The sequence below is a fragment of the Myotis myotis genome, unplaced genomic scaffold (genome assembly GCF_014108235.1).
Source record: "Myotis myotis isolate mMyoMyo1 unplaced genomic scaffold, mMyoMyo1.p scaffold_m19_p_44, whole genome shotgun sequence".
Classification (NCBI taxonomy): Eukaryota; Metazoa; Chordata; class Mammalia; order Chiroptera; family Vespertilionidae; genus Myotis; species Myotis myotis.
The window spans coordinates 497,923-510,422 of record NW_023416351.1 but is presented as its reverse complement, the minus strand read 5'-3'; the positions used below and the strand labels follow the sequence as shown (position 1 = coordinate 510,422).

General features: G+C 59.7%; 1 protein-coding gene across 1 annotated transcript in view; it reads left to right on the top strand.

Moving 5' to 3' along the window:
• The window catches only part of CACNA1B (calcium voltage-gated channel subunit alpha1 B), a 121,929-nt gene extending 115,127 nt beyond the window's left edge, over positions 1-6,802 (top strand). Inside the window, exons 39-46 of the mRNA XM_036306979.1 lie at positions 605-712; positions 1,154-1,263; positions 1,958-2,079; positions 3,253-3,388; positions 3,520-3,636; positions 4,505-4,712; positions 4,887-5,128; positions 5,316-6,802. Coding sequence (XP_036162872.1) covers positions 605-712; positions 1,154-1,263; positions 1,958-2,079; positions 3,253-3,388; positions 3,520-3,636; positions 4,505-4,712; positions 4,887-5,128; positions 5,316-5,846 — 1,574 coding nt within the window. The 3' untranslated portion in view covers positions 5,847-6,802. The remainder of the gene's footprint in view (positions 1-604; positions 713-1,153; positions 1,264-1,957; positions 2,080-3,252; positions 3,389-3,519; positions 3,637-4,504; positions 4,713-4,886; positions 5,129-5,315) is intronic.
• Positions 6,803-12,500: the final 5,698 nt, after the last annotated feature.

Sequence of the window (12,500 nt, the reverse complement as noted above, 5' to 3'; positions counted from 1 at the left end):
ACACACACCACAAACACACACCACACAACAGACCACAACACCTACACACACACACACACAACACAACATACACACCACCACACACACACACCACACACACACACACACACACCACACCACACACACACACACACACACAACACACCACACACACACACCACACACACCACACACACGACACCACACCACACACACACACCACACACACAACACACACACACACCACAACACACACATACACACACCACACACCACACACACCACACCACACACACAGACACACACCCACAGACACACACAACACCACACCACACACACACACACACACTCACACACACACACTCACACACACCACACACAGACACACACCATACACACACCACACACACACACCACACCATACACACCACACACACACACACCACACCATACACCACACACACCACACACACCACACCACACACACACACGAGTTCCTGCAGGGACAGCTCTGACCGGCCTCCCTCCCAGCACCCTCCCTGCCGTCCCCCCTGCCGGCCCAGCTCTGCCTGCTCCCCACGGGCTGCAGGGCGGCTCCTCACCCCGCCCTCCCCACGCTGCCCAGCTGGCACGAAGCAGCACCAGTGTGACGCGGCGCTGCGGAAGGAGATCGCCGCGGTGTGGGCCAACCTGCCCCAGAAGACCTTGGACCTGCTGGTGCCGCCCCACAGACGTGAGTGAGGACAGGGCCCGCGGGGAGGGGGCGCCCCTTCCCCGTAGTCTGGGCTCAGGGCCCCCCGCAGGGACCAGGCTTTCTCGGTTGGTGCAGGAATTGTGGGAGAAGGGGATGGGCTGCTCTGTGGAGCAAGGTCGCCTCACGCCTAGTGTGGGAATTCACTCAAAAAGCCAGAGGAAAGCAGCCAGACCCTACCCTTCCAGATGCCAGAGCGCGATGAGGTGCTCAGACTCACTCCGCTCCACGGAGAGCAGAGGGGCCTCATGTGGGCGGGAGGGTGGTGTCTGCAGGGTCTGCGGGTCGGGGGCCCTTGGGCAAAGCCACGTGCCCAGTGGTCCCAGGTAGGGGCCTGCTTCCTCTCCCCACTCCGCCCTCTTGTCCTGTGGCCTCCGTCCTGCCCCTGGGAGCCCAGCCTCTGTCTGCCCGCCCCGCCCCCAGCTGACGAGATGACCGTGGGGAAGGTCTACGCGGCCCTGATGATCTTCGACTTCTACAAGCAGAGCAAGACCAGCAGGGACCAGACCCACCCCGCTCCCGGCCTGTCCCAGGTACCGGCCCCACCTCCTGGGAGCAGCCGATGGCCCTGCGGGCGGGAGGGCCTTTTCACGCTCCTGTAGCGGGTGCCCCTGGCTGCGGAGCCCGACCTGGGTGCCGGGTTCAGGGCACAGTGCGGGGCAAGAGCCGTGTTCAGTGGCAGAAACATCACGAAGGACCTTGAGATGGTGCCGGGAGGTGCAAGGACGCTCGCCCTGGACACAGTCCGGGACCAGAGAGGCTCGCTGACGGGCCAGGGCCAGTGCTGGCTCCACTGGGGCCGTGCTGGGTTGAGGTGGGCCGTCGATGGCATCCTGCGAGGGTGGGGCACACACAGGCGCTCTGTCTGGACGGGCCCACCCCCCGCGGGGTGAGAGGCGGCTGCCCAGCCACAGCCCCCTCCCTGTCGGTGCAGACACCGCCCCAGCCCCACCCTGCAGTCTGGGGCTCCAGCAGCCCCTGCCAGGCGGCTCCAGGTGCTGTGAGATGAGCTTTGCCAAGTGCCATCGGATTCGGTCCCCGGGTGGTATCGGTGTGGGAACTGGGGCTCCAGGAGGAATTCCTGTCCTGCAGCCACGCAGACCCACTGGGGGCAGCCCCTCCCAGCCGCGCGCAGGGGTGGGCAGGGCAGGCAGGCCGCACCCCACAGGAGGAGTCTGCCCCCGGCTCGGCGCCCCCAGCCCTCGAGCTCTCCCCCCCATCCTGCAGATGGGCCCCGGGTCCCTGTTCCACCCCCTGAAGCCCCCGCTGGAGAAGACACAGCCGGCGGTGCTCCGAGGGGCCCGCGTGTTTCTTCAGCAGAAGAGCCCCCTCAGCAACGGCGGGGCCATGTGAGTCCTGGGGGGCGTGTGGGTCCGGGGGGGCGTGTGGGTCCTGGGGGGCGTGTGGGTCCGGGGGGGCGTTGTGGGTCCTGGGCGGGGCGTGTGGGTCCTGGGGGGCGTGTGGGTCCGGGGGGGGGGGCGTGTGGGTCCTGGGGGGCTTCTCTGATGGTGTGGGGAAAGCAGGACTCTAGTTCCCTGACCCCCTGCTCTGAGGGGCTCCCAGCAGCGCCCAGGACAGGGGTCCTCAGGTCCCTTCCCGGCTCTGCAGGTGGCCCTGTGCTCAGCTGCGCACGGATGTGCTGGTCCAGGTAGTTCCGTGCTGAGCTCCACGGTGATGCCTCCGGGGCCTGAGACTGTGGCTGGGGGGGTTCACCGTCCAGCTTCCCCTCCTGTGTGTCCGTGTCTCTCTCTCGGGCGAGGCCGTGGAGCTCTGGGCCTGCAGATGGTAGAAGTGACTTGTCCCCCTCGGGGCCTCAGCCCTCCTGTCAGTGGCTCCGAGAGCCTTTCTCTCAGGGCTCTTGTGGCTGTTGGTTTCCGAAGCAGCTGTTCTTGCAGACAAATTGGCAAGGTCTTTGTCACGTGACTCGCCACAGCCGCCCAAACCCAGCTGGTGACCAGGCCAGGCTTCACACGAGGGCAGGGTCCGCTCAGCCGGCCCCCCGCCCCCCCCCGCCCCCCACCTGCGGGGCCAGCTGAGGTCCCTGATGGCCAACACCCCGTTGCTCCAGGCAGGGCCCAGGCTCTTCTCCCCCCAGGGGCCGAGCCGGGGCTGGTCCCCACCTGCCGCCTGGGGAGGGCGTGCACGCGGGGCCGTGGTCTCCCTCTCCTTCCACGTGGTCCACGTGCTGCTGTGAGGTTGGCTTTGGGTCTGTGGACTGTTACGCAGGAAGCTTTCGCTGAGTGGCCATCTGCCAGGACTTAGTGGGGTGTCACTTCTCGAGTTTAGGGGCCAGCCTGGCGGCTTTTGCAGCCGGGGGGCCCAGGCTTCCCTTGGTTGGGTGACTGGGGTTCCTGTCCGCCATCCACTGAGCCCAGTCATGGTCCCTGTCTCCTGCTGGGCCCGCTTGGAGCGCCTGCACACGCGGCCGCGCCCTCGGGCTCCCTCCCCCTCCTGATGGGGGAGAGCTGCCTGGCAGCTGGCCCAGCTGCTGTGGAGCTGACAGGACAGCCCCTCCCCCACAGACAAACCCCAGAGGGCGGCCTCAAGGAGTCCGTTTCCTGGGGCGCCCAGAGGGCCCAGGAGGTGCCACACGCGGCCAGGGCCCCCCTGGAACGAGGCCACTCGACAGAGATCCCAGTGGTGCAGCCGGGAAAACCGGTGAGGAGGGAGGGGGAGCGGTGGGGCTGGGGGCAGGGGAGGAAGGGGGCGGGATGGGGTGGGGGAGGCAGGGCGGGAGAGAAGGTGGGAGTGGGATTTGCTGGGGGTGACTGGGGGCTGCTGTACCCCAGGCTGTGGATGTCCAGATGCAGAGCATGGCCCTGAGGGGCCCTGACGGGGAGCCCCAGCCCGGGCTGGAGAGCCAGGGCCGAGCGGCCTCCATGCCTCGCCTGGCAGCGGAGACACAGGTGGGTGGTCTGGAGGTGCCGCTGGGGGGAGGGGAGGCCTGGCGGAGGGGCTGGGTCCCACTGACCGCTGTTGGGTGGAGCCTCTGCCCTGTGCTGCAGCCTGGACACTGTCAGGCCCGCTGGGCACCCCACGTGCCATGCTGCCTCCCGTGGTGCGGCCAGGCATCCAGGAGTCCCCACCCCCCAGCTGTGGGCACAGCCATCCTGCCCCGCTTTCTCTCTCTGGGACGCCCCTCCACCCCAACCCCCACGCTCCCCCAGGAAATGCCTGGTCCTCCCCTCCGTCCTGCTCCCCGTGTCCTGAGTCCTGGCGGCTGAAGGGCCCGGCCTGGCCTTTCTCTGGACATTGGGTGCAGGGGCTGTGGGGACAGGTTTGGGGACCGAGCAGGAAGCCCAGGCTGTGTGTCCCGGGCTGAGCCCTGCACAAGGACACGGAGGGGGTGCAGGCCTGAGGCCGGGCCCAGGACACTGCTGCCACTGGCCGGGCAGGCGAGGGCTGGCGGCAGCCTGGGACCTGCAGGCCGAGCCTCCCTGTGTCCTCCCGGCCGCCGGCCTCCTGTCGTGGTTCCGTCTCTGCACTTAGTGTGGCTTGTGTTCTGGTAGCAGTCTCCCATCGGTGGTGGCTCTGGGCTCACCAGTCCGGCACCTCCTGCCCTGAGCCCACCTGGCAGCGCCTGGCCTGCGGGGAGGACACGCACGCCAGCCCCTGTGCAGACGCTCTTAAAGAGGGCGGGCCCGGCGGGGGCGGGAGCGCCTGGCAGGCCCCAGGGGGCCTCCTGCCCTTTCTGGGAGGGGCTGGTTCCGCTGCCCGGAGCCCCTCCAGACCCCCTTCAGGCCTGCCCTGCCAGTGTCCCATGTCCCCGCACAGCCAGCAACCGACGCCAGCCCCATGAAGCGCTCCATCTCCACGCTGGCGCCCCAGCGCCCCCACGTGGCCCACCTCTGCACTGCTGCCCTGGAGCGCGCCCCCGCCAGCCAGGCCGCCCCCCACCACCACCACCGCTGCCACCGGCGCAGGGACAGGAAGCAGAAGTCCCTGGAGAAGGGGCCCAGCCTGTCCGCAGACACGGATGGCGGTGCGTATGGGGCTCCTGAGTGGCCAGTGGCCCGACCTGGGGGTCTGAGAGCCCGTGGGGGACCCTCAAATTCCTGTACCTCGTGACCCCATAGCCAGCCCTTCCCCGGGACTCTGCCGGAGTCTGGGTGAGGGCGCTGGCTCAGCGGGGTGACTTCTCCTGTTCCTGGGCCAGCCCCCAGCAGCACCGCAGGGCCAGGGCCACCCCCGGGAGAGGGGCCCCCAGGCCGGCGGGAGCGCAGGCAGGAGCGGGGCCGGTCCCAGGAGCGCAGGCAGCCCTCCTCCTCCTCCTCCGAGAAGCAGCGCTTCTACTCCTGTGACCGCTTTGGGGGCCGGGAGCCCCCGCTGCCCAGGCCCGCCCTCAGCAGCCACCCCACGTCACCGACGGCCGGGCAGGAGCCAGGACCCCCGAGACAGGTACACAGGACGGCTCTCAGTCCTGGGGCCCTCGGTCCCTGTTCCTCCTTACACCCCCACCCCCCAACCTCCTGTCACCGCCTCCAGACCCGTCCAGGACCCAGCTGGACCCTCTGCCTTCCCCTCCCCCCTCTGCTGCACCTGCTCTGTGCCCTTGGCCTTCCTCTGATAGGCTGTGCTCCTGCAGGGCAGCGGTTCCATGGACGGGAGCCCCCTGCTGTCCACATCTGGTGCTAGCACCCCCGGCCGTGGTGGGCGGAGGCAGCTCCCCCAGACTCCACTGACACCCCGGCCCAGCGTCACCTACAAGACGGCCAACTCCTCGCCCGTGCATTTCGCTGGGGCCCAGGGCAGCCTCCCCCCCTTCTCCCCGGGCCGGCTCAGCCGGGGCCTTTCGGAACACAACGCCCTGCTCCAGAGAGACCCCCTGGGCCAGCCCCTGGCCCCCAGCTCACGGATCGGCTCCGACCCGTACCTGGGGCAGCGCCTGGACGCCGAGGCCGCCGCCTGCCCGCAGCCCGAGGACGCGCTCACCTTCGAGGAGGCCGTGGCCACCACCTCGGGCCGCTCCTCGCGGACTTCCTACGTGTCCTCCCTGACCTCCCAGTCGCACCCGCTGCGCCGCGTGCCCAACGGCTACCACTGCTCCCTGGGGCTCGGCACGGGCAGCCGCGCACGCCACAGCTACCACCACCCGGACCAAGACCACTGGTGCTAGGGCCGCGCCCACGCCACGCGCCCGGCCCCGATGAGTTCTATCATCCACGCCGGGCGCCCAGGATGCCCGGGAACCAAGGCAGTGGCAGCCCCGGGGGAGGGGCCTCGCCGCCCAGGCCAGCAGGCGGGCTGCTGCCCGCTCCCCTTCTCCACCAGATGGACTCCCAGCCCTTTCTTCCGCCGTGGCTGCCCCCACGCGTGGCCTCCTGGCGCTACCGCGGGCCCCACAGGGATGGCTGTGAGCAGGAGCCCGCGTGTCCACATCCGCGTGAGGGACCCGCCCCGGTGCGGCGCGGCCGTTGGGTCTGGTCTTGGGGAGCATCCTTCACCCCCGAGTGCGGATGGCAGCTTGGCCCCCCCTCGGGACCGCGCGGGTGGGAGCGGCCGGTGGCGCCTGCAGATCGCGTCAGCGGCAGGAAGCGTGAGCAGCGTTGCCCTGGGCACCGAGGGCAGTGAGAGGACCGATGCCCGCAGACGCTGTGTCCTCCCCGACCGTCGCCTGAGAGGGACACCCCTGGGCGTCCTGCTGCCGACCCCGGGCTCAGCGCAGCCCCTGCCCCTGTCGGTCCGTCTGCCTGGTCCGCCTGGTGCAGGGACAGCGACCCGGTGAGCAGGGGCGAGGTCACTGCCACGCACCCGGGAGGCCTGGCCGAGCGGACGCTCCTCTCCTGTCGCACAGGCGGCCCCGCGGCCCCGGCGCCATGACCAAGTGCCTGACCCCAGCTCTCAGGCCCAGGCTCGGGTGGGGAGCGAGGCGTGCGAACCGCGCGGGGCTGAGACTGCTGCACGGGCAACCGCGTTAGACAGCTGCCGTGGGCGAGAGCACGCAGACCCGTCTCCCCGCAGGGGCGGTTCCCGGGGAGCGAGCGCAGGGAGCGGGGCTGGGGCGCTCCAGCCTGGTCCACGCTCATCCTCGGGGCCGGGCCTGCCCGCGAGTCTGTGGCTGCGAAGGTGGATTTCCCCAGGGCTGGGGGGGGGCTGGGGGCGGGGGCACAGAGCTGGGGCTGGCACTCGGAGGAAGTGACGCTCTGCAGGAGGCGTGGAGCCCAGCCCGACCCACACAGGCAGCGACCGCGACACCAGCCTCACCCTCTGGGGGGAGAGCAGGGGACGGGCCTGAGCTGCCCAGGACTCGTCCACAGGAGGCGGGGGGACGAGGCGCCCGCCTCGGGCAGGAAATGGCGATGGTCTTTGCCAGGTCGCGCGTGCTCCCGTGGGCTTTGCCCCGATTCTCCGTGAAGAAACGTGGCATGTGGTGTGCGTGCGGGTGTCGGTGTGGGATGGTCGCCGCGAGTGGATGCGTTCCCCATAGGGCTCTGCAACAGGACACGCGTTTCCTAGACCTAAACCCGACGCCACCTGCCGCAGGGTCTCAGCACGACTGACCAAGCCGTCTCCCCGTGTCCTCCCTGCGGGGCTCGCACCCTGTCAGCAGCGTCGCTGATGCCGCTCCGCCCGTGGGCGCCGCGCAGAGCCAGGCGTGTGCGTGCGGGTCCGGGGCTCTCGGCTCTGTCCCCACGGCCCAGCTCCGAGCAGCCTCGCCGTCCGTCCGGAGTCTGCAGACTGGAGGCGACGGCAGGGCCAGGGGGCGGACGGCGTCTCGTTTCCCAACGTGCGGGTGTCTGCAGCCCGCACTCCCCTGGAACCTCCGTGAGTTGCCAAATTTGAGATGCATCAGCCAGTTGTCTGCCGGGACCAGTGGAGCGAGGCTGTGGTCGGAACACGTTGCGTGTGCATGTAGGATGTATACATACGTACCATATGCGAGCATATGCATGACCAGGTATATCTTCGTACTTTTTGATACAATGTAATCATTTGTTAATTTTTAATTATATTTGATATAAATCAAAGGTTTGTTGCAAAACTTTATATTTAAGGACAGTGTTAAAAAACAAACAGTGAGGCGTCCCAGCCACGCGACACGGGGCCTCGCTGTACGGCGTTCTGTGGTTGACTAGTAGCTGCTTGAGTGATACTTATCAGCCCAACTTTGGATTCTGCTATTGTTTCTACATTGACATTTTGTATGAAGCAAAGTCCTTGGATTAAAATAAAACTTGCAAAAAAGTAAAAAACACAACCCACCAAGCTGCTGGGGGGCGGGTCCGAGGACACAAGCGCGGGGGCAGGGGGCAGGGGGCAGCGAGAACGTCACACGGCCGCCCGGACGAGGGGCTGCGAGTGGCGGATCGAGTGGAGGCAGGAGTGGCCCAGATGGGACTGCGGAGGGGAGAGTGCCAGGCAGGCTCAGGTTGGCATCAGCAGGCGGTGAGGCTGCCCCGGTGCTTGGATCCATTAGCTCTTAGAAGTGAGGAATGAGGGAGACAGGGTTAGGGTTACGGTTAGGGTTTGGGATAAGGATAATGTCAGGGTTAGGGTTATGAATCAGGATAGGGTTAGGGATAAGGATAGGGTTAGGGTTAGGGTTATGGATAGGGTTAGGGTTATGGATAGGGTTAGGGTTAGGGTAAGGTTAGGGTTAGGGTTATGGATAAGATTAATGTTAGGGTTAGGGTTAGGGATAGGGATAGGGTTAGGGTTAGTGTTAGGGTTAGGGTTAGGGTTAGGGATAGGGATAGGGTTAGGGTTAGGGTAAGGTTAGGGTTAGGGTTATGGATAAGATTAATGTTAGGGTTAGGGTTATGGATAGAGTTAGGGTTAGGTTTAGTTATAAGGTTAGGGTTAGGTTTACTGTTAGGGTTAGGGATGAGGCTAATGTTAGGGTTAGGGTTATGAATCAGGATAGGGTTAGGGTTATGAATCAGGATAGGGTTAGGGTTAGGGTTAGGGTTACGGATAGGTTTAGGGTTAGGGATGAGGATAATGTTAGGGTTAGGGTTAGAGTTAAGGTTAGGGTTAGGTTAGAGTTAAGGTTAGGGTTAGGGTTAGGGTTAGGGTTAGGGTTATGAATCAGGATCGGGATAGGGTTAGGGTTAGGGATAGGGTTAGGGTTAGGGTTAGGGTTAGGGATAAGTATAGGGTTAGCGTTAGGGTTAGGGTTAGGGTTATGGATAGCGTTAGGGTTAGGGATAAGGTTAGGGTTAGGGTTTTGAATCAGGGTAGGGGTAGCGATTAGGATAGGGTTAGGGTTAGGGTTATGTACAGCGTTATTGTTAGGGTTAGGGTTATGGATAGGGTTTGGGTTAGGGTTAGGGTTAGGGTTAGGGTTAGGGTTATGGATAGGGTTAGGGTTAGGGTTATGGATAAGGATAATGTTAGGGTTTGGGTTAGGGTTAGGGATAAGGTTAGGGTAAGGGTTAGGGTTATGGATAGGGTTAGGGTTAGGGATAAGGTTAGGGTTAGGATTAGGGATAACGATAATGTTAGGGTTTGGGTTAGGGTTAGGATTAGGGTTAGGGTTATGGATAGGGTTTGGGTTAGGGTTAGGGTTAGGGTTATGGATAGGGTTGGCGTTAGGGATAGGGTTAGGGTTAGGGTTAGGGATAATGTTAGGTTTAGTGTTAGGGTTAGGTTTAGATTTAAGGATTAGGGTTAGAGATAGGGTTAGGGTTAGGGTTTGGTATAAGTATAATGTTAGGGTTAGGGATAAGGATAATGTTAGGGTTAGAGTTAGGGTTAGGGTTAGGGTTAGGGATAAGGTTAGGGTTAGGGTTCGGGTTGGGTTATGGATAGGGTTAGGGTTAGAGTTAGGGTTAGGGTTCGGGTTAGGGTTAGGGTTATGGATAGGGTTAGGGTTAGGGATAAGGTTAGGGTTAGGGTGAGGGTTAGGGTTAGGGTTATGGATAGTGTTAGTGTTAGGGTTAGGGATAGGGATAATGTTAGGGTTAGGGTTAAGGTTAGGGTTAGGGTTAGGGTTAGGGTTAGAGTTACGGTTAGGTTTAGGGTTAGGGTCAGGGTTAGGGTTAGTGATGAGGATAATGTTAGGGTTAGGGTTAGGGTTAGGGTTAGGGTTATGGATAGGGTTAGGGTTAGAGTTAGGGTTAGGGTTCGGGTTAGGGTTAGGGTTATGGATAGGGTTAGGGTTAGAGTTAGGGTTAGGGTTAGGGTTTTAGATAGGGTTAGGGTTAGGTTTAACGATAATGTTAGGGTTAGGGTTGGCGTTAGGGATAGGGTTAGGGTTAGGGTTAGGGATAATGTTAGGTTTAGTGTTAGGGTTAGGTTTAGATTTAAGGATTAGGGTTAGAGATAGGGTTAGGGTTAGGGTTTGGTATAAGTATAATGTTAGGGTTAGAGTTATGAATCAGCATAGGGTTAGGTTTAGGTTTAGGGATAGGGTTAGGGTTAGGGTTAGGGTTAGGGATAAGAATAGGGTTAGCGTTAGGGTTAGGGTTATGACTCAGGTTAGGGTTAGGGTTATGGATAGCGTTAGGGTTAGGGTTAGGGTTATGGATAGAGTTAGGGTTAGGTTTAGTTTTTTTTTTTATTGCTTAAAGTATTATAAAGGGTATTACATATGTGTCCATTTTACCCCCACCCCCCCGCCCTAGACAGTCCCCTAGCCTCCCCTATCCCCCAGTGTCTTATGTCTATTGGTTATGCTTATATGCATGCATACAAGTCCTTTAGTTGATCCCTTAACCCCCTACCTCCTGCCCCCCAACCCTCCCCGGCCTTCCCGCTGCAGTTTGACAATCTGTTTGAGGCAGCTCTGCCTCTGTATCTATTATTGTTCAAAAGTTTATAATGGTCTCTATTATCTATGAATGAGTGAGATCATGTTGTATTTTTCCTTCATTGACTGGCTTATTTCACTTAGCATAATGCTCTCCAGTTCCATCCATGCCGTTGCAAATGGTAAGAGTTCCTTCCTTTTTAGAACAGCATAGTATTCCATCGTGTAGATGTACCACAGTTTTCTAATCCATTCATCTACTGATGGGCACTTAGGCTGTTTCCAGATCTTAGCTGTGGTGAATTGTGCTGCTATGAACATAGGGGTGCATATATCCTTTCTGATTGGTGTTTCTGGTTTCTTGGGATATATTCCTAGAAGTGGGATCACAGGGTCAAATGGGAGTTCCATTTTCAGTTTTTTAAGGAAACTCCATACTGTCTTCCATAGTGGCTGCACCAGTCTGCATTCCCACCAGCAGTGCACATAGGTTTAGTTATAAGGTTAGGGTTAGGGTTAGGTTTACTGTTAGGGTTAGGGATGAGGCTAATGTTAGGGTTATGGTTAGGGTTAGGGTTATGGATAGAGTTAGGGTTAGGGTTAGGGTTAGGGTTAGGGTTAGGGTTAGGGTTAGGGTTAGGTATAAGGGTTAGGGTTAGGGATGAGGCTAATGTTAGGCTTAGGGTCAGAGTAGTGATGAGGATAATGTTAGGGTTATGGTTAGGGTTAGGGTTATGGATAGAGTTAGGGTTAGGGTTAGGGTTATGGATAGGGTTAGGATTAGAGTTAGGGTTAGAGTTCGGGTTAGGGTTAGGGTTATGGATAGGGTTAGGGTAAGGGATAAGGTTAGGGTTAAGGTTAGGGTTAGGGTTAGGGTTAGGGTTATGGCTAGGGTTTGGGTCAGGGATAAGGTTAGGGTTAGGGATAGGGATAATGTTAGGGTTAGGGTTAGGGATAGGGATAATGTTAGGGTTTTGAATCAGGGTAGTGTTAGCGATTAGGGTAGGGTTAGGGTTAGGGTTAGGGTTAGGGTTAGGGTTAGGGTTATGTACAGCGTTAGGGTTAGGGTTAGGGTTATGGATTGGGTTAGGGTTAGGGATAAGGTTAGGGTTAGGTTTAGGGTTATGGATAGGGTTAGGTTTAGGGATAAGGATAATGTTAGGGTTTGGGTTAGGGTTAGGGTTAGGGTTAGGGATAAGGTTAGGGTTAGGGTTAGGGTTAGGGTTATGGATAGGGTTAGGGTTAGGGATAAGGTTAGGGTTATGGTTAGGGTTATGGATATGGTTAGGGTTAGGGATAAGGTTAGGGTTAGGGTTAGGGTTATGGATAGGGTTAGGGTTAGGGATAAGGTTAGGGTTAGGGTTAGGGTTATGGATAAGTATAATGTTAGGGTTTGGGTTAGGGTTAGGGTTAGGGTTATGGATAGGGTTAGGGTTAGGGTTAGGGATAGGGATAATGTTAGGGTTATGGATAGTGTTAGGGTTAGGGTTAGGGATAGGGATAATGTTAGGGTTAGGGTTTTGAATCAGGATAGGGTTAGCGATTAGGATAGGGTTAGGGTTCGGGTTAGGGTTATGGATAGGGTTAGGGTTAGGGATAAGTTTAGGGTTAGGGTTAGGGTTAGGGTTAGGGTTAGGGTTAGGGTTAGGTTATGGATAGGGTTAGGGTTAGGGTAAGGTTAGGGTTAGGGTTAGGGTTATGGATAGGGTTAGGGTTAGGGATAAGGTTATGGTTAGGGATAGGGATAATGTTAGGGTTAGGGTTAGGGATAGGGATAATGTTAGGTTTAGGGTTTTGAATCAGGGTAGGGTTAGCGATTAGGATAGGGTTAGGGTTAGGGTTAGGGTTATGTACAGCGTTAGGGTTAGGGTTAGGGTTATGGATAGGGTTAGGGTTAGGGTTAGGGATAAGGTTAGGGTTAGGGTTAGGGTTAGGGTTATGTACAGCGTTAGGGTTACGGTTAGGGTTATGGATAGGGTTAGGGTTAGGGATAAGGTTAGGGTTAGGGTTAGGGTTATGGATAGGGTTAGGGTTAGGGATAAGGATAGGGTTAGAGTTAGGGTTATGGATAGGGTTAGG